Source organism: Entelurus aequoreus, linkage group LG18 (assembly GCF_033978785.1).
Source record: "Entelurus aequoreus isolate RoL-2023_Sb linkage group LG18, RoL_Eaeq_v1.1, whole genome shotgun sequence".
NCBI classification, from domain to species: Eukaryota; Metazoa; Chordata; class Actinopteri; order Syngnathiformes; family Syngnathidae; genus Entelurus; species Entelurus aequoreus.
The window spans coordinates 25,775,953-25,797,169 of record NC_084748.1 but is presented as its reverse complement, the minus strand read 5'-3'; the positions used below and the strand labels follow the sequence as shown (position 1 = coordinate 25,797,169).

The window sequence follows — 21,217 nt, the reverse complement described above, 5'->3', positions numbered from 1 at the left end:
CATCATTGGTGCATAATGGGGTACTAATAGATATAGAGTACCGCGATACCAATTGATTGAAATCGGTACGATACTGCCTTTGAAAAGTACCGGTACTGTTTTTTCATCTGAATGCCGCTGTGCTGCGGTGACTACAGAGCAGAGGCACATGATGTTGAGTGTGTCAAAACGCACACACAAAGGGCATGCAAGCAATGACATCTTGGAGAGGAAGAATGGCAAAAAAAACCAGACAATTTTACTGGTTATTAAAAAGAGTGCGTGGAGCACAATATGAAGGTATTTGGGTTTCAAAACCAACGATAAAGGTGACACTTTAAACAAGGAAGAGCTGTCCTTGAAGTGTTGCTTTAAAACATGCCTCACCAAATGTTTGCTTCAAATGTCGGAGAACATCTAAGTGATAAGCATTCAGACAAGGAGTAATGAAGAGTGACAGGTGATAATGTACAAACCCCGTTTCCATATGAGTTGGGAAATTGTGTTAGATGTAAATATATACGGAATACAATGATTTGCAAATAATTTTCAACCCATATTCAGTTGAATATGCTACAAAGACAACATATTTGATGTTCAAACTGGTAAACATTTTTTTTTTTTGCAAATAATCATTAACTTTAGAATTTGATGCCAGCAACACGTGACAAAGAAGTTGGGAAAGGTGGCAATAAATACTGATAAAGTTGAGGAATGCTCATCAAACACTTATTTGGAACATCCCACAGGTGAACAGGCAAATTGGGAACAGGTGGGTGTTATGATTGGGTATAAAAGTAGTTTCCATGAAATGCTCAGTCATTCACAAACAAGGATGGGGCGAGGGTCACCACTTTGTCAACAAATGCATGAGCAAATTGTTGAACAGTTTAAGAAAAACCTTTCTCAACCAGCTATTACAAGGAATTTAGGGATTTCACCATCTACGGTCCGTAATATCATCAAAGGATTCAGAGAATCTGGAGAAATCACTGCACGTAAGCAGTTAAGCCTGTGACCTTTGATCCCTCAGGCTGTACTGCATCAACAAGCGACATCAGTGTGTAAAGGATAACACCACATGGGCTCAGGAACACTTTAGAAACCCATTGTCAGTAACTACAGTTGGTCGCTACATCTGTAAGTGCAAGTTAAAACTCTCCTATGCAAGGCGAAAACCGTTTATCAACAACACCCAGAAACCCCGTCGGCTTTGCTGGGCCTGAGCTCATCTAAGATGGACTGATACAAAGTGGAAAAGTGTTCTGTGGTCTGACGAGTTCACATTTCAAATTATTTTTGGAAACTGTGGACGTTGTGTCCTCCGGACCAAAGAGGAAAAGAACCATGTGGATTGTTATAGGCGCAAAGTTGAAAAGCCAGCATATGTGATGGTATGGGGGTGTATTAGTGCCCAAGACATGGGTAACTTACACATCTGTGATGCCGCCATTAATGCTGAAAGGTACATACAGGTTTTGGAGCAACATATGTTGCCATCCAAGCAACGTTACCATGGACGCCCCTGCTTATTTCAGCAAGACAATGCCAAGCCACGTGTTACATCAACGTGGCTTCATAGTAAAAGAGTGTGGGTACCAGACTGGCCTGCCTGTAGTCCAGACCTGTCTCCCATTGAAAATGTGTGGCACATTATGAAGCTGTACATCAAGCAAGAATGGGAAAAAATTCCACCCGAGAAGCTTAAAAAATGTGTCTCCTCAGTTCCCAAACGTTTACTGAGTGTTGTTAAAAGGAAAGGCCATGTAACACAGTGGTGAACATGCCCTTTCCCAACTACTTTGGCATGTGTTGCAGCCATGAAATTCTAAGTTAATTATTATTTGCAAAAAAAATACAGTTTATGAGTTTGAACATCAAATATCTTGTCTTTGTAATGCATTCAATTGAATATGGGTTTAAAAAGATTTGCAAATCATTGTATTCCGTTTATATTTACATCTAACACAATTTCACAACTCATATGGAAACGGGGTTTGTAGTTGTTACACCTGTCCAGCTGTCACGGAGCACAGGCCAGATGTTCCTTCGAGGGCAATGTTTTTGTTGGGGGTAACACACTTCACTTTACCTGGCGATGGGTCTGATAAACTCCGCTTTCCGGTCAAAGTTTGAGGCCGCCGATTTGTGACAATCTGGTTGCTTTATTATTAGTTTTGCAGGACACAACCGGGACCCGTTCATCACTCAACTGCGCAGTGCAAGTGCTTCCTCTCTCTCTTTGCTCGCCCACTCACTCACTGACGTCACTCAGCCAACATGTTGACATTCTCGAAAACACACTGTGGGGGGGCGTCGCCTGCGGACCTGCAGCGAAGCGGGGTGTGCCAGGACCGGCTTCGAGATCAGCGACAAGTGCGTAGATCAGTGTTTTTCAACCACTGATACAGTCTGGTGTGCCGTGGGAGATTATCTAATTTCACCTATTTTGGTTAAAAATATTTTTTGCAAACCAGTAATTATAGCCTGCAAATGATGTGTTGTTGAGTGTTGGTGCTGTTTAGAGATCAGCATAGTAACCGTGTAATACTCTTCCATATCAGTAGGTGGCAGCCGGTAGCTAATTGCTTTGTAGATGTTGGAAACAGCGGGAGGCAGCGTGCAGGTAAAAAAGGTGTCAAATGCTTAAACCAAAAATAAACAAAAGGTGAGTGCCCCTAAGTAAAGGCATTGAAGCTTAGGGAAGGCTATGCGGAACAAAACTAAAACTGAACTGGCTACAAAGTAAACAAAAACAGAATGCTGGACGACAGCAAAGACTTACTGTGGAGCAAAGACAATGAACATCCGAACATAACATGACAATGAACAATGTCCCCACAAAGAAGGATAAAAACAACTGAAATATTCTTGATTGCTAAAACAAAGTAGATGCGGGAAATATCGCTCAAAGGAAGACATGAAACTGCTACAGGAAAATACCAAAAAAGAGAAAAAGCCACCAAAATAAGAGCGCAAGACTCTATTTTTGATGAAATAACATTAGAGGAATTATTACAGCGTGTAAGTGGGATAAAACAAACAACATGTTTACTTGACCCACTTCCTGGGAAACTTATCAAGGAACTGTTTGTATTATTAGGTCCATCAGTGTTAAATATTATAAACTTATCACTTTCCTCCGGCACTGTTCCCCTAGCATTCAAAAAAGCGGTTATTCATCCTCTGCTCAAAAGACCTAACCTCGATCCTGACCTCATGGTAAACTACCGACCGGTCTCCCACCTTCCGTTTATTTCCAAAATTCTCGAAAAAACTGTTGCACAGCAGCTAAATGAACACTTAGTGACTAACAATCTCTGTGAACCTTTTCAATCCGGTTTCAGGGCAAATCACTCTACGGAGACAGCCCTCGCAAAAATGACTAATGATCTATTGCTAACGATGGATTCTGATGCGTCATCTATGTTGCTGCTTCTTGATCTTAGCGCCGCTTTCGATACCGTCGATCATAATATTTTATTAGAGCGTATCAAAACACGTATTGGTATGTCAGACTTAGCCTTGTCTTGGTTTAACTCTTATCTTACTGACAGGATGCAGTGCGTCTCCCATAACAATGTGACCTCGGACTATGTCAAGGTAACGTGCGGAGTTCCCCAGGGTTCGGTTCTTGGCCCTGCACTCTTTAGTATTTACATGCTGCCGCTGGGTGACATCATACGCAAGTACGGTGTTAGCTTTCACTGTTATGCTGATGACACTCAACTCTACATGCCCCTAAAGCTGACCAACACGCCGGACTGTAGTCAGCTGGAGGCGTGTCTTAATGAAATTAAACAATGGATGTCCGCTAACTTTTTGCAACTCAACGCTAAGAAAACGGAAATGCTGATTATCGGTCCTGCTAGACACCAACATCTATTTAATAATACCACCTTAACATTTGACAACCAAACAATTAAACAAGGAGACTCGGTAAAGAATCTGGGTATTATCTTCGACCCAACTCTCTCGTTTGAGTCACACATTAAGAGTGTTACTAAAACGGCCTTCTTTCATCTCCGTAATATCGCTAAAATTCGTTCCATCTTGTCCACTAGCGACGCTGAGATCATTATTCATGCGTTCGTTACGTCTCGTCTCGATTACTGTAACGTATTATTTTCGGGCCTCCCTATGTCTAGCATAAAAAGATTACAGTTGGTACAAAATGCGGCTGCAAGGCTTTTGACAAAAACAAGAAAGTTTGATCATATTACGCCTATACTGGCTCACTTGCACTGGCTTCCTGTGCACTTAAGATGCGACTTTAAGGTTTTACTACTTACGTATAAAATATTACACGGTTTAGCTCCAGCCTATCTCGCCGATTGTATTGTACCATATGTCCCGACAAGAAATCTGCGTTCAAAGAACTCCGGCTTATTAGTGATTCCCAGAGCCAAAAAAAAGTCTGCGGGCTATAGAGCGTTTTCTATTCGGGCTCCAGTACTCTGGAATGCCCTCCCGGTAACAGTTAGAGATGCTACCTCAGTAGAAGCATTTAAGTCCCATCTTAAAACTCATTTGTATAATCTAGCCTTTAAATAGACCCCCCCTTTTTTAGACCAGTTGATCTGCCGTTTCTTTTCTTCTCTCCTCTTCTCCCCTGTCCCTTGCGAGGGGGAGTTGCATAGGTCCGGTGGCCATGGATGAAGTGCTGGCTGTCCAGAGCCGGGACCCCGGGTGGACCACTAGCCTGTGCATCGGTTGGGGACATCTCTGCGCTGCTGACCCGTCTCCGCTCGGGATGGTTTCCTGTTGGCCCCGCTGTGGACTGGACTCCCGCTGATGTGTTGGATCCACTGTGGACTGGACTTTCACAATGTTATGTCAGACCCACTCGACATCCGTTGCTTTCGGTCTCCCCTAGAGGGGGGGGGTTACCCACATATGCGGTCCTCTCCAAGGTTTCTCATAGTCATTCACCGACGTCCCACTGGGGTGAGTTTTTCCTTGCCCGTATGTGGGCTCTGTACCGAGGATGTCGTTGTGGCTTGTACAGCCCTTTGAGACACTTGTGATTTAGGGCTATATAAATAAACATTGATTGATTGATTGATTGAAGACAAGAACTAAAACACTACACACAGGAAAACAGCAAAAAACTCAAAATAAATCACGGCGTGATGTGACAGGCCGTGACAGTACACCTACTTTGAGACAAGAGCTATATTGATGCATGCTTGGTTATGCTTTAAAGTCACATCCAACTATTGCGACAACGACTCTTTACTGTCAACCGAGATTAGTTTTTTAATAATTTCTGCTGGTGGTGTACCTCCGCATTTTTTCAACGCAAAAAATGTGCCTTGGCTCAAAAAAGGTTGAAAAACACTGGCGTAGATGACACAGCTGAGAGTGTTTGTCTGATCACCTGTCGCTCTGTTAAAGGCAGCAGTCGGGAAGGAGAGGGGGAGTTGTTGATGGTGAAAGGCGAGAACGAGCACGAACGAGAGTGAGAGCGAGAGGACAGAAAGGACTGAAAAAGAACAAAAAGAACATTTATTGCAAAATAAATCATTGTTCGCAAAGATGACTGAGGCTGTCATGTCCGTCATTGGTGGTCCAAGAAACCCGGAGTAAGTTAACCAGCTCCTCTGTTGTGCACAAGTAGATACATAACATGTAGATACATAACATGTAGATACTTAACATGTAAATACATAGACACGCACACAGCTGCTTGGCTTGATGCCAAATATTAGCAGAGTTAGGACCGCCCATCTAACGTCAACTAGTGCAAGTAAAATGACTGAATTTGGTAATAAATTGCTACAATTTGTGTTTTATCTTTAATGTATGTATGTTATGCCTGCTACATGGCTTATCTGGGTACATTTATCTCTAGTTTTGTTTTTACTACTTACTAATAATTGTATTTTTCTTAAAGCACAGACCAGGATTGGCAACCATAAACAATGAAGCATTTAATATAATGTCAATAAAGCTGTGTATTATATTATAATCTAATCCTTGATTATGGCAGACTATATGTAATATGAGAAATTTAAAATTGTTCTTTGAGTGCAACAAGAAAAACACAATGTAATGCAAAAGAAAACATATGTTTATTGTATTCTAAAATTTTCTGTTAATATAAAGCCAAAATTGACACTTTTTCCTTGTTCCCTTTATTTGGAAAAGTATCGAAAAGTATCGATATACATTTTGGGACCGGGACCGGTACCAAATTATTGGTATCGGGACAACCCTAATTACTATATATTACTTGTACATTATCACTATTGCTTACACTGTGTTACTTGAAGAATATCAGTACTACTATATTACTTACAATTCACTAAATAAAATAAACTTGGCTAAAAGAGTTCATTATGTATGTAAGTACTTTTTAAACACATTCAAGAATACCGGGATAATAATGATAACAGTGATTTGAAATACAAACCCCGCTTCCATATGAGTTGGGAAATTGTGTTAGATGTAAATATAAACGGAATACAAATCCTTTTCAACCCATATTCAATTGAGTGCACTACAAAGAGAAGATATTTGATGTTCAAACTCATAAACTTTATTTTTTTTTTGCAAATAACAATTAACTTAGAATTTCATGGCTGCAACACGTGCCAAAGTAGTTGGGAAAGGGCATGTTCACCACTGTGTTACATGGCCTTTCCTTTGAACAACACTCAGTAAACGTTTGGGAACTGAGGAGACACATTTTTTAAGCTTCTCAGGTGGAATTCTTTCCCATTCTTGCTTGATGTACAGCTTAAGTTGTTCAACAGTCCGGGGGTCTCCGTTGTGGTATTTTAGGCTTCATAATGCACCACACATTTTCAATGGGAGACAGGTCTGGACTACAGGCAGGCCAGTCTAGTACCCGCACTCTTTTACTATGAAGCCACGTTGATGTAACACTTGGCTTGGCATTGTCTTGCTGAAATAAGCAGGGGCGTCCATGGTAACGTTGCTTGGATGGCAACATATGTTGCTCCAAAACCTGTATGTACCTTTCAGCATTAATGGCGCCTTCACAGATGTGTAAGTTACCCATGTCTTGGGCACTAATACACCCCCATACCATCACAGATGCTGGCTTTTCAACTTTGCGCCTTTTACAATCCGGATGGTTCTTTTCCTCTTTGGTCCGGAGGACACGACGTTCACAGTTTCCAAAAACAATTTGAAATGTGGACTCGTCAGACCACAGAACACTTTTCAACTTTGTATCAGTCCATCTTAGATGAGCTCAGGCCCAGCGAAGCTGACGGCATTTCTGGGTGTTGTTAATAAACGTTTTTTGCCTAGCATAGGAGAGTTTTAACTTGCACTTACAGATGTAGCGACCAACTGTAGTTACTGACAGTGGGTTTCTAAAGTGTTCCTGAGCCCATGTGGTGACATCCTTTACACACTGATGTTGCTTGTTGATGCAGTACAGCCTGAGGGATCGAAGGTCACAGGCTTAGCTGCTTACGTGCAGTGATTTCTCCAGATTCTCTGAACCTTTTGATGATATTACGGACCGTAGATGGTGAAATCCCTAAATTCCTTGCAATAGCTGGTTGAGAAAGGTTTTTCTTAAACTGTTCAACAATTTGCTCACGCATTTGTTGACAAAGTGGTGACCCTCGCCCCATCCTTGTTTGTGAATGACTGAGCATTTCATGGAATCTACTTTTATACCCAATCATAACACCCACCTGTTCCCAATTTGCCTGTTCACCTGTGGGATGTTCCAAAGAAGTGTTTGATGAGCATTCCTCAACTTTATCAGTATTTATTGCCACCTTTCCCAACTTCTTTGTCACGTGTTGCTGGCATCAAATTCTAAAGTTAATGACTATTTGCCAAAAAAAAAAATGTTTGAACATTATGTTGTCTTTGTAGCATATTCAACTGAATATGGGTTGAAAATGATTTGCAAAACATTGTATTCCGTTTATATTTACATCTAACACAATTTCCCAACTCATATGGAAACGGGGTTTGTATGAATTTTTCATAACGTTATATGCCTAGAAAATTGGGGTCGCCCACAAGCAACTGTGCAATAGAAACATCTTGGTTTCCCCGATACCAATATGGCTGTGCATACTGCTTTGTGATGTCACGCCATGAAGTAAATAATTGAATATTCTATACACTACAATGCAGCAGTTATTAGCAGAAAGGAAATTCCATATTAAGATGTGCAGACCTGTTTAAGCAGCTGAGCTTGCGTCTCGTATTTGATGATGACTTCCTCCTCAACTAGGCTGCACTCCTCTCCCGAAAACAGAGGGGGCAACTGAAGCTGACTGAGTGATACTTCTTCATGCAGCCTGCAAACACAATATGTACACTACTACTAAAACTGTCACTATTCCAAATGACTTATCTACGCAATACAAATGAGGAGGGTTAACCTTATATACTGAAAATGTCATGTAGTGCTGTGTGGTATTACAATATATGCGACATAAAAATGCCTATGATACGTTATGATTTTCCTTTGTTTATATTTTAACTTTAACATCTGGGCTACGCATAAGGAAACACTTCAGCTTTACGTTACCTAAAGCAGTCATTTTCAACCAGTGTGCCGCGGCACACTAGTGTGCCGTGAGAGATCGTCAGGTGTGCTGTGAGAAATTATTTAATATCTCCTAATTAACCATTGTCGGGTGTCCGTGCTATAATAAAGTGCGGCAGATAATGTAATACTCATCTATTTCAGTAGGTGGCAGCAGAGGGTGATAAATACCTGTAAAGACAATCGAGTTAGTGCTGCGCATCACGTGACAGTGACAGTTTGGGATCGCAGCAAGAGGAGGCGAGCAAGTGACAGTGATGGAGAAGTTTTTGAGAAGGGAAAATGCAAATGGCGAACAGGGTCCTGGACAAAATTCTGACCCAGATGAAGGCTCTAGTATGAGTGGTCTACAAAATAAAAAAAGACGGTGAGCTCGAGGCAATAAAGCGAAAGCTATCTTTCATTTGGATTGACTTTCACCGGGGATGCGACAGCACCGACTCCGCAGTGCTTGGTGTGTGGTGAGAAGCTATCCAATAGCGCCATGGTGCCAAGCAAGCTTGAACGCCATCACCAAACAAAACACCCCGATGGACTATTTTGTACGCTTACGTACAAACAATGACAAACAGGCAACTTTTCTGAGAAAAACCACAAAGGTAAACAAGAGAGCCCTCAAAGCTTGCTACCTTGTTGTTGAACTCGTAGCTAAATCAAAAAAGTCCCACACTGTGGCAGAAACATTAATACTGCGAGCTTGTAAAGCCATTATAATAGTAGTGAGTATAAATACATTTAGAAAACTATATTATTAACTATATGTATTATATACTGTGTTAGAGTGTCATTTTGGTTGGTGGTGTGCCGCAGGATTTTGTAAATGTAAAAAGTGTGCCGCGGCTTAAAAAAGGTTGAAAATCGCTGACCTAAAGGATACATCCATGTGTGTGAGAGCTGGCGGAAGCACGGATGTCAACTGAGCAGAAACAGAGACCGCAATGGAAGCTCAACCAACAAAACCCAAAAAGTAATTGGTGCCAAAATGAGGAATGAGAAACTCCTTTGTTTGGATTAAAGAAGTCAGACACAGACCAAACGACCATAACCTGAAAAACATGACATCAATGAGTCGCCGTTAGCGACTTAAAGTTATATTATATTCTATCACTTGAAGACCTGAAGAACAGTACAAAGACAGCTGGTGTTAAAATGTGACAAAATACTAACGTTACCTCAAAATCACCAAGTAATGAACAACGTGCATAACAGAGTTGTTGTCCAAAGGCACAGTCTATGACAAGCAGTCCCACAAATATTGTGAAATTGCACATTCCAGTATCTAAATTCCATCCATCCATCCATTTTCTACCGCTTGTCCCTTTCGGGGTCACAGGGTGTGCTGGAGCCTATCTCAGCTGCATTCGGGCGGAAGGCGGGGTACACCCTGGACAAGTCACAATATACTGTATATATACATATGCATATATATATATATATATTTTTGTTTTGTTTTGTTTTGTTTTTTGTTTTGTTTGTTTGTTTGTTTAAACATATGACATATTCGTTATATGAATATAAAATTACTATATATCGGGATATGTATTTTTGTCCATATCGCACAGCACTAGTGTCAAGCATTTATTTGTATTGATTACTTACTTACATTCTCTATACAGTATATGAAAATGTACTGTATATATTAGCGTTGTGCGATTCAGAATCGATTCTCTCTTTTTTTTTTTTTAATTAATCAATCCAACAAAACAATACACAGCAATACCATAACAAAGCAATCCAATTCCAAAACCAAACCTGACCCAGCAACACTCAGAACTGCAATAAACAGAGCAATTGAGAGGAGACACAAACGCGACACTGAACAAACCAAAAGTAGTGAAACAAAAATTAATTATATCAACAACAGTATCAATATTAGTTACAATTTCAACATAGCAGTGATTAAAAATCCCTCATTGACATTATCATTAGACATTTATAAATAAAAAAAAAAGAACAATAGTGTCACAGTGGCTTACACTTGCATCGCATCTCATAAGCTTGACAACACACTGTGTCCAATATTTTCACAAAGATAAAATAAGTCATATTTTTGGTTCATTTAATAGTTAAAACAAATTTACATTATTGCAATCAGTTGATAAAACATTGTCCTTTACAATTATAAAAGCTTTTTACAAAAATCTACTACTCTGCTTGCATGTCAGCAGACTGGGGTAGATCCTGCTGAAATCCTATGTATTGAATGAATAGAGAATCGTTTTGAATCGGGAAAAAATCATTTTTGAATCGAGAATCTTGTTGAATTGAAAAAAAAACATTGATTTTGAATCAAATCGTGACCCCAAGAATCGATATTGAATCGAATCGTGGGACACCCAAAGATTCACAGCCCTAATATATATGAAATGTCACTGTACCTTTCATCCTCCTCGATATAATTTTCTGAATCGTCCATGGTCACCTGTATAATAAAAATAAATGGTATTGAAATATGTATCATAAATATGTATCATAAATTTTATATATATATATATATATATATATATATATATATATATATATATATATATATATATGAACAGTCTTAATGGTATTAAATGGACTGTGCTTGCTAATATATGCATCAATGGATTAAGTACAAATGTGATGATGTACAAAACCCAAAACCAGTGTCTCCCATTGAAAATGTGTGGCACATTATGAAGCCTAGAATACCACAACGGAGACCCCGGACTGTTGAACAACTTAAGCTGTACATCAAGCAAGAATGGGCAAGAATTCCACCTGAAAAGCTTCAAAAATTGGTCTCCTCAGTTCCCCAACGTTTATTGAGTGTTGTTAAAAGGAAAGGCCATGTAACACAGTGGTAAAAATGCCTCTGTGCCAACTTTTTTGCAATGTGTTGCTGCCATTAAATTCTAAGTTAATGATTATTTGCCCCCCCCAAAAAACGATGTTTCTTAGTTTGAACATTAAATATCTTGTCTTTGCAGTCTATTCAATTGAATATAAGTTGAAAAGGATTTGCAAATCATTGTATTCGGTTTTTATTTACGAATTACACAACGTGCCAACTTCACTGGTTTTGGGTTTTGTATTACCTAAACACATTATAGTATCATAATTAGCCTCTTTCTACTTCCAAATAAAGCTTTCTAATATTTTGCCATATTAAAAAAAAGAAAGCAACCTATTTTTGGTAACTATTTGTGGTTTGTTGTTGAACTCGGTTCAGGTACAAGATCCATTCAAGCTCGCTCGCTTACTTACTTGTCCATAGCTGATGATTTACTGTGCTGTCCAAATTGATATTATAACATTGTCTTTCCCTTAAGCACACATAGGTAAAGGTGGGTGAATAATAATCACGAGAACAACTTACATTATTTATGTAGGTGTACCATTCCCTGCTAATTAAGTCCTCTTCTTCTCAACACTTTATCTCTGCTTGACAGAGAAGCAATTATCTTTTTTAATTCTATTTCAGGAGACACAAATAGTCATTGTTCACCATGATACATCACCAATTATTCCATTATATAATTCAGCGAGAAAATAAATAAACAATGCAGACTCAAAGCATAACTATGCTTTTAACTCTTCTTTATTACATCAACTTGGCCATTAAAGATGAGCCTGTGAAGTCATGTGACCTGTAGGGATGGTCGGATCAATCCGAATACCAATAGTTTCAGTATTCCAATACTAGCATTTGAAGCAGCCTCAGTTGTGAATGAATTAATTTATGTATTTATTCCGGCAGACAGACATATATAGCAACACTTCATCACTCTTTGTAATTTGACAGACATGCAACGGCACCCACCAAAAAGGGATACGGGAAAAAAGCAAGAATGCTTATCCATATCCCGCCCCTAATTTACAATCAACATATGTTGGTTAAATATATGTTGGTTATATAGTCAAAGTTTCAACAGCAGATTTGATTTGCAAATCATGCCCACCACCATGGATGCGTAAATAATCACATCTTTCACGTCTTCCACGTCCAAAACCCAGAGACAAAGGACGCGCCACTTTGTTCCAGCCGTCCATCGTGTAGCCGGCCAGAAAGGTCCCATCAGGACAGGTCGGCTCACCCGGGCCGACACTTTGTCAATAGCATTGAGCGACCATGAGATTAGCTCCATTTTGCCTGGGTATCTTTCGTCTTCTGAAGCCTTGTCTGGTGTGTTATGTCCATTATTCCACAATGAGTTATTTTGCACCTGTGTCCCACAGTTGAGATAGTCCAAACAACTAGTCATGTTTTTGATAGTTTCCCAACAACACATTTTTTACCGCAAGGTTGAACACTCTTAGGCTAGAAGACAGTTTAATTTCGCCGCTCACATTGTCCCACAGTTTCACCCCCGCTATAGATAACGTTTGACCCTTGTTATGTTTGAATTTCAGGACACCCCTGAGTTCATATGGACCATCTCTGAGCAAAAACAGACTCTGTATATTTACAGGTAGAGCCCTTTGTGAACATAACTTGAAGGCTACTGTATTGGATTATATCATGTAGTTTAAGAAAATTACTCATTATGAACAGATCATTGGTTATCTGTAACTGTTTTACTTTATGTTCATCCCGTCATTTTTATGTGCTATGTGAATGTAATTTTATGTGTAACTTTGCTGCCGTTTGGCCAGGACTCCGTTGAAAAATAGGTTTTTAATCTCAATGGGATTTTTTTCCTGCTTAAATGAAGGTTAAATAAAAAACAAAAAAAACTTGCATGATGATATCAATAATTTTTTTGTTTATTTCACAAATAACAGTGTTTTTAAGATGCTTCCTGCTTCTCAAGACTGATACTACTACTACTACTATCTTTAAAAAAAAAATGGTGCACACCTTTCTTTGTCATGCTCTGCTTCTTTCTTTCTTCGTAGGCTTTCAAAACATTGTCATAGCGATTGTGGCGTTTCAGGGCTGATAAGGTTTGATGTGGGTTTTTTTCCCCTCTTCTTGGCGGAATGTTTGCAGAACTTTTGACGTAAATAGCATGCACAATGTTTTCCTCTGAAACAGTGAGGAAGTCGCACACGATCAACAACTTTTTGGACTGAAAGGGAGCAATTGAGTTTGGATTTGGTGTGAAGTTATAGAGGTCCGAAGACAGGACATCATAAAGACAAAAAAGAGAAATGTTGCTGTTTTGTTGAACCTGACACTTTCGTCAAAGAGAGCCGAATCGACAATAGACCTTTTCCCATAAAAAAGTTCAGGAACTTTAATGCGTCAAGAGCGGTTAAAATCAATAATTCAAATTTAAAGGCCTACTGAAATGAAATTTTTTTATTTAAACGGGGATAGCAGATCTATTCTATGTGTCATACTTGATCATTTCGCGATATTGCCATATTTTTGCTGAAAGGATTTAGAATAGAAAAACGACGATAAAGATAGCAACTTTTGGTATCTGACAAAAAAAAGCCTTGCCCCTACCGGAAGTAGCGTGACGTGGACAATTGAACATATCCGCAAAGCTCCCTATTGTTTGCAATGATGGCCGCCAGATCTGAGAGCGATTCTGACCGAGATAGCGACGATTTCTCCATTAATTTGAGCGAGGATGAAAGATTTGTGGATGAGGAAAGTGCAAGTGAAGGACTAGTGGGGAGTGGAAGCGATTCAGATAGGGAAGAAGCTGTGAGAGGGATAGAGCCATATCGCTTTGAACCCGACGCTGATGAAGACGGTCAGGAGGACGCTGCTGCTATTGATGCTGGAGGAGCACACGACATAGATCGCCTTGAGAATACAGAATGGTAATATGTTATTTATTTATAGACTAGTTTTAGTTTGTGGCCTAGTCTTGCACTGTTACTGTTAGTGTTACAACTTACACCCCAGGCCTATCTATACACTAAGTATCTATCATTGACACAATGTGTTACTGTTAGTGTTACAACTTACACCCCAGGCCTATCTATACACTAAGTATCTATCATTGACACAATGTCAAACCTAATTAATTACCCATTATTTCTATGGGCCACAGCTCCATATACCGGCAATACTAAAAATATGCATGCAGATTAATAAGATCCACAACAAGACAATGATAATATTAATTATTCCACATGTTTGCAGATTGCAGGTGTCAATAATATGAATTGATTTACAAATATTATGAACATTTCTATTTCCAGGTGTACATGTCAAAACTGTGTGAACATGGAGACAGTGGCTGAGTGTGTCTGCTGTAGTGAAATAGAGGCAGTGACCAGAACGATGGAGGAGGAGGGGGTGAAGACGTGCATCATAGACCACCATGGCTTTCCATCTGTGTGTCTGGATGAATGGGTGCTGCAGACAGCGTATAACGCCTACAAACAGCAATATGGCATGCTGCAGCAACAGCAAAATGAGTGAGGCACTAATAAGTTTAAATAATTCTTTATTCTATCAACCTTTGGAAGATAAGTCAGAATGAGCACTTTCTTATCTTATTCTTATTCTGTGAAATGTACTGTGCTACAATGCACATGACATTATATATCATAGAAGTATTACATAGATGGACCGTAGATGTCAACAATATTTACAATTTACTGCAACAGTAAATGACAAATGAATAGAATGCATGACAATGTCTTTTGAATCTCAGAGAACAGTGAGTCACTGTGTATCCATGTCCGGATAATAACAGCTGCCATCATTTGCTACTTGCAGGCGGAGACGACACACAGCCTATCGACAGTTTGTCCGCTTCTGCTGGGGATATCTGGGAAAGGACATAAGGGTGGTACTACCAGCTTGTGTAGTACATAAGATTAGGACAACATTCCCATCGATGGACTACACGGGGTTCCAAGACGTGCAGTGACTGCAACAGAATCTACATGGCCACTGTACTTAATCAATAAAATCAATCAATCAATCAATCAGTCAATCAATCAATGTTTATTTATATAGCACTAAATCACAAATGTCTCAAAGGGCTGTACAAGCCACAACGACATCCTCGGTACAGAGCCCACACACGGGCAAGGAAAACTCACCCCAGTAGGACGTCGATGTGAATGACTATGAGAAACCTTGGAGAGGACCGCATATGTGGGTAACCCCCCCCCTCTAGGGGAGACCGAAAGCAATGGATGTCGAGTGGGTCTAACATATTAGTGAGGGTCCAGTGGAGCCAGCAGGAGGCCACCCCGAGCGGAGACGGGTCAGCAGCGCAGATGTCCCCAACCGATGCACAGGCGAGCGGTATACCCCGGGTCCCAACTCTGGACAGCCAGCACTTTATCCATGGTCACCGGAATAACCCCTCCACGTGGGGGGGGGGCAGAGGAGAAAAGAAAAGAAACGGCAGATCAACTGGTCTAAAAAGGGGGTCTATTTAAAGGCTAGAGTATACAAATGAGTTTTAAGATGGGACTTAAATGCTTCTACTGAGGTAGCATCTCTAACTGTTACCGGGAGGGCATTTCACACTTACCGAAGCGACTCCTGTGCTTGGCGATGGCTTCCTCCTTGTCTGGCTTCTCCAGTTCATCGCAGAGGAAGGGAGGCACATCCACAGTGACGCTGAGTGGTGTTCTCTCGTCAGGGGTCTGTCTGCAGCCAGCAACAACCTCCCTGATCAAGTCATCTACGTAGCCTGCAAAATACAATTGTACATGTTCCTGCTCACAACATAATATACTCATGGAGAGTGAAACTTGACAGTATTATTATCATGATACAAAGTGTCAAGTGTTTACATGTTTTGTGTCCTCTACACTTACGGTATGTTGGCTCTGTCGCGATTTTCTTGACCACATGGCCCCCTGCTTTATACTTCGGGTAGCGTACTGCATAGCGCTCAGCACCCGCTTGTGTAGTGGCTATAGGGCGGCTCGAATTTTCGTTCCAGTGCAGCCCAGCAAGCAGGTTCCTAGGTGTGGTAACAGAATAATGTAATAATTAGTACTAAAGTATGGCACACACTAGTGACACTTAGATTAGTGTGGAAACATACCTGCACAGCATTCCGATGTATGAGAAGACATACATTTTCGGTGCGAACTGTATAAGATAAAAGACACTTTATTCAGTCATGCGTCCATACAATGTGTGTGTAAATTTATAAATTGTTTGTAAATTTGAATACAAATGTTTGTGTATTAAACTGTTAATAGTCAGCTATTAAAGCTTGATCTCCTGCAGTAATGAAGCTGTTTTGTTTTCAATGTTAACACCACGCCAGAATTGTTTGCAATCTTTCTCACCAAGATGCCAGCCACTATGTTGGACCTCCAACATTCTCTTGCTTACACTGACTGTATCAAGGCTTCATTTAGTATGCTCTAGTATTTTGCTCCCTGGCCACCAAAGTCCTAGTGGCAGGTGGTAACCACCGACACCACCTACAGGCAATCAGTCTAATTCTCACCTGTATGATAAGGCTATGGAACGCCTCCACCTTGGAAGTCTGGTGTTCACCCGACAGCATGGCGATATCTTTTAGCAGGGACTTGTTGTTGACCACCTCCTCCAGTTTCACTGCTGAGCGTGAACCTAAACATAAATTTAAAATAGAACAACGTTTCTACAAAAATGTTCCAGTCAACTTAAACTGGTTATTTACTTACAAGTTTATCTGAATTTTTTGACTTTCAAAAGATGTGCAGGAAAATACTGCTAGTCCCTCACTGCTTTCGGGCAACTTATTTGCCTACTCACTTTGTTTGAGCCATTTCTTTTGCCGTTGCAGTTGTCCATGAGTACAAATTGGGAAGAGGTCGCCATGGTCCTTGTGGATGTTCTGAATGTGTCGCTCCACAGACTTCCACTTGGCAACCAGAAGTTCCCCCTCTCCAGGCGGTGTAGACACTGCTGCCCAGTAGAGGTGGTTGATTATACTTTGCACCCAGGGCTTCAGGTCTTCACAGTCCTTATGCTTGGCGATGGCCTTCAGTTTCTTTCCGATGGCTACAAACAGAAAAAAACAGAAATTTGTGGATTAAATACAATATCGCATTCATCTGATCACTGATATGTACACACTACTTCACAACTTGTCATGCATACAAATAATCCAACTAACATTTTGCAACATGCCAGATGTCATAGCAGTGCCGTGTATTGGGCATGTTTTCACGAATCCATTTAGCGATCTGTCTGTGTCTGTCTGTCACCAGCACCCCGACATCCAGGTCCCAGCTGATCAGCAGTTCCACCATCCTCTTCAGTCCTTCCATCTCCATATGGTAGCTGCCAAGACATTCGTTGCTCTGAAATATATATAACAGAAAAGGAATGAGCAAAGAAAAAAATGAAAAAGGGGCTTAGTATACATTGAAATGGTTAATGTTATTAGACAAATTTACTAGGATAATTCTGGAAAATCCCTTATCTGCTTATTGTGTTACTAGTGTTTTAGTGAGATTATATGGTCGTACCTGTACAACCTGAAGGTCGAGAACCACATTGGCCACAAGCTCCATTGTGGTGTAGGTACCGAACTTGGCGCTGTGTCCCGGACTGTCTGCTCGCCCATCACCACCAAGGACGAGGGGTCGGCCTTCCACCTGCAGCATGGTGAGGTGCGTCCGTTGCTGTTCCTCCCACACCTTTTTGATGGCTGGCTGCAGGATGAGCTCCTGGTGGTTGAAAAATGTCCTCTTCACATACGTGACCACTCCGATGCTGTTCAGCACTTGCAACACCTTGCCAGAAGATGCCCCAGCGAAGAGGATGCCAGCAGACAGCAGGATGTTGCCCGCGGCATAAGGGCCAATGTTTGGCTGGCTGCTCCAACTACTCCTCTGGTCACATGATGCACATTGAAGAGTCATGGTCAGCTGTGTACCGTTCGAATCCCAAGAAGGGCTTATGTCCTGGCTGCCACAGACTGGACAGTGACACCACTTGACGAGACTCTGGAGGCACGACTCAAAGATGATGTACTTCGGTTCCTTGTGGCAGCCCTCTTCATGCATCTGGTGAGTACATGGGCGATCTGGCGACCCGTCAGATTGACACGGATCCGATGTCGTTGACTCACTCGGCACATAGCTGTCATCGGAAGAACCACCAACAAAAGGCGCAGTGGGACTTGATGCTGGTCCTTCATCAAACAATGCAGGAGGTGGTCGTAGCTTGGCTTGCATTCCAGACACACCTGGAGCTGCTATGTTAGTCTGCATCTCGGGGCTGTCAGATGGAGCTGCTACACTTGACAATGGGACTTCACTAACCCTGGCCGGCCGAGCTCTAACCCTCTCGAGGATATCTGGGGTCACCTGGTGTCCTAGCAATAAAATCAAGCACAAGTTGTTTTATATAATCTGTTAAAATTAAACTAGAATCACATAATAATTATTGTCTTTGAATCACCTAATTTATCTGTCTACTCTACTCTGCACAGGCAGCGTGCAATGTGTACTGTGATGTGCAGAATCATGTTCGTCACCGAAATAGACATACCCTTTGATCTATGATGTATTTTCCCTGTTTGGGTGCTCTTGCTACTGGTCATTGCTGTTGGTGCTGTCCCAATCGGTACCCAGTCCGTCTGGCATCCTTGTTCTCTTGTATTTCCCTGGAAATGGAGAAACAGCTACATGTAATATGGATACCTCATTTACATTAATTATGAATACTTTTGGATTGGGCTTGAACTGTAATCCATTTGAACATTGATTAGGAAAACAAATCGAACCTGATCTTGATCGCCCTCCTCATCAGGCAAATCTAGTGCCATTGCCATTGGTTCATCCACCGCATCCGCCACTGATGCCGTAGTCGTACTGTCCATGATCTGATCTATTGTCTGTAAATGTACAAATGTACAATACTTTATATTATTGTCTATTGTAATCTATTGACAGTATTGACACTATTGACAGTAATGTCAGTAAATGTACGATACTTTATACTGCAGAAGAACTTGACTAGAACTTGAAGCAATAATTATATGTAGACTATTTTATTGTTAATTTATTTCATTGTTCATGGAGTAGTCCAGTGGTTCTCAAATGGGGGTACGCATACCCTTGGGGATACTTGAAGGTATGCCAAGGGGTACGAGAGATTTTTTTTTAAATATTATAAAAATAGCAACAATTCAAAAATCCTTTATAAATATATTTATTGAATAATACTTCAACAAAATAAATGTTTAGAATTAAGTTCATGAATCCAGATGGATCTCTATTACAATCCCCAAAGAGGGCACTTTAAGTTGATGATTACTTCTATGTGTACAAAATATTATTTATAATTGAATCACTTGTTTATTTTTCAACAAGTTTTTAGTTATTTTTATATCTTTTTTTCCAAATAGTTCAAGAAAGACCACTACAAATTAGCAATATCTTGCACTGTTATACAATTTAATAAATCAGAAACTGATGACATAGTGCTGTATTTTTTTTCTTTTTTTCAACCAAAAATGCTTTGCTCTGATTAGGGGGTACTTGAATTAAAAAAATGTTCACAGGGGAAAATCACTGAAAAAAGGTTGAGAACCACTGGAGTAGTCTATGACTGTGTGTGTTAGTTTTGGTTGATTGAGACTTTTATTAGTAGGTTGCACAGTGAAGTACATATTCCGTACAATTGACCACTAAATGGTACCACCCCAATAAGTTTTTCAACTTGTTTAAGTCGGGGTCCACTTAAATTGATTCATGATACAGATATATACTATCATATATATACTATCATCATAATACAGTCATCACACAAGATAATCACATTGAATTATTTACATTATTTACAATCCGGGGTGTGGAGGTGGGGGGGTTTCAACAATTGAGAACAAAGAAATGGATATTGGAACAGTGTAGTCTGACTATGAAAACTGGATATCAAGATTCTTACCCTCTTCCTTTCCCTTTTGGCAAATGCAGACCTCATGTGCCCAGTCTGTCCGCTTGTGGAGGGGGTCGGGTGCTCCGGACTTGTCCGTGGTCTATCGAAAATAGTTGGCTTCGCACCTTTCTTCAGCACGAGTCGACGAGTGCTGATTCCCATTTCTGCCATTCGCAAGGGACCCTCTTCGAAACATGATCTTTCGAAATGTTCGCTGCATAATACACTGTACTTCGTATGTGTCGTCCAATCCAACCGTGTTCGCTTGACTTCTTTGTTCCATAGTAAAGCTTGGCCGCCATCTTTTGGGAAAAGAAACAATGAAACACCGGTTGTGTTTTGGTTTGTGTTGCTACATCCAGCAGCAACACACCGCTTCCCTACAACTCTCTTTTTTGCAGTCTCCATTGTTAATTGAACAAATTTCCAAAAGATTCACCAACACAGATGTCCTGAATACTGTGGAAATTAGCGATTAAAACAGAGCTGTTTAAATTGGGAGGGACCTATTCCAAGATGACGCGTTCAACTGCCTTCGTCACGCGCATACGTCATCATACCGCGACGTTTCAGCCGGATATTTCCCGGGAAATTTTAAATGTCACTTTATAAGTTAACCCGGCCGTATTGGCATGTGTTGCAATGTTAAGATTTCATCATTGATATATAAACTATCAGACTGCGTGGTCGGTAGTAGTGGGTTTCAGTAGGCCTTTAAATGAAGCGAAAGTGTGTGTATGTATATATATATATATATATATATATATATATATATATATATATATATATATATATATATATATATATATATATATATATATATATATATATACATATATATATATATACAAAAGAGCGTTTGCTATTTGGGCTCCAGTACTCTGGAATGCCCTCCCGGTAACAGTTAGAGA

General features: G+C 40.4%; 3 protein-coding genes across 4 annotated transcripts in view; 1 reads left to right on the top strand and 2 right to left on the bottom strand.

Annotated features, from left to right (window-relative positions):
* The window catches only part of LOC133633413 (sodium channel and clathrin linker 1-like), a 59,876-nt gene extending 47,871 nt beyond the window's left edge, over window positions 1-12,005 (bottom strand). The window contains exons 1-3 of the mRNA XM_062025939.1: window positions 11,871-12,005; window positions 10,906-10,949; window positions 8,153-8,276 (exon numbers count right to left, since the gene is read on the bottom strand). Of these exons, the coding sequence (XP_061881923.1) occupies window positions 8,153-8,276; window positions 10,906-10,943 (162 nt within the window). The 5' untranslated portion in view covers window positions 10,944-10,949; window positions 11,871-12,005. The remainder of the gene's footprint in view (window positions 1-8,152; window positions 8,277-10,905; window positions 10,950-11,870) is intronic.
* Window positions 12,006-13,845: 1,840 nt separating this feature from the next.
* Window positions 13,846-16,312, top strand: LOC133633954 (uncharacterized). The gene is made up of 3 exons (XM_062026798.1): window positions 13,846-14,269; window positions 14,654-14,872; window positions 15,177-16,312. Exons 1-3 carry the CDS (start codon window positions 14,004-14,006, stop codon window positions 15,328-15,330), a joined length of 639 nt encoding a protein of 212 aa, XP_061882782.1. The 5' UTR covers window positions 13,846-14,003; the 3' UTR covers window positions 15,331-16,312.
* LOC133633953 (uncharacterized) lies at window positions 15,388-20,672 on the bottom strand. Of its 2 annotated transcripts, XM_062026797.1 has the most exons (11): window positions 20,316-20,672; window positions 19,153-19,263; window positions 18,918-19,032; window positions 18,158-18,741; window positions 17,891-18,091; window positions 17,536-17,722; window positions 17,172-17,420; window positions 16,882-17,006; window positions 16,468-16,514; window positions 16,235-16,383; window positions 15,388-16,107 (listed from the first exon to the last, which is right to left on the bottom strand). In XM_062026797.1, exons 1-11 carry the CDS (start codon window positions 20,475-20,477, stop codon window positions 15,920-15,922), a joined length of 2,118 nt encoding a protein of 705 aa, XP_061882781.1. In that variant the 5' UTR covers window positions 20,478-20,672; the 3' UTR covers window positions 15,388-15,919. The 2 variants fall into 2 exon arrangements, with proteins under 2 accessions (XP_061882781.1, XP_061882780.1); XM_062026796.1 differs by having other exon boundaries at window positions 17,891-18,741; window positions 20,316-20,667.
* Between the last annotated feature and the right edge of the window lie 545 nt (window positions 20,673-21,217).

Coding starts and splice junctions, on each gene's coding strand:
- LOC133633954 (XM_062026798.1), top strand. CDS start 14,004: ATGATGGCCGCCAGATCTGAGAGCGATTCTGACCGAGATAGCGACGAT. Junction 14,270..14,653: donor CGCCTTGAGAATACAGAATG/GTAATATGTTAT, acceptor TTCTATTTCCAG/GTGTACATGTCAAAACTGTG. Junction 14,873..15,176: donor CTGCAGCAACAGCAAAATGA/GTGAGGCACTAA, acceptor TGCTACTTGCAG/GCGGAGACGACACACAGCCT.
- LOC133633953 (XM_062026796.1), bottom strand. CDS start 20,477: ATGGCAGAAATGGGAATCAGCACTCGTCGACTCGTGCTGAAGAAAGGT. Junction 17,421..17,535: donor CATCTGGCATGTTGCAAAAT/GTTAGTTGGATT, acceptor TTCTGTTTGTAG/CCATCGGAAAGAAACTGAAG. Junction 16,108..16,234: donor CGCGACAGAGCCAACATACC/GTAAGTGTAGAG, acceptor TGTATTTTGCAG/GCTACGTAGATGACTTGATC.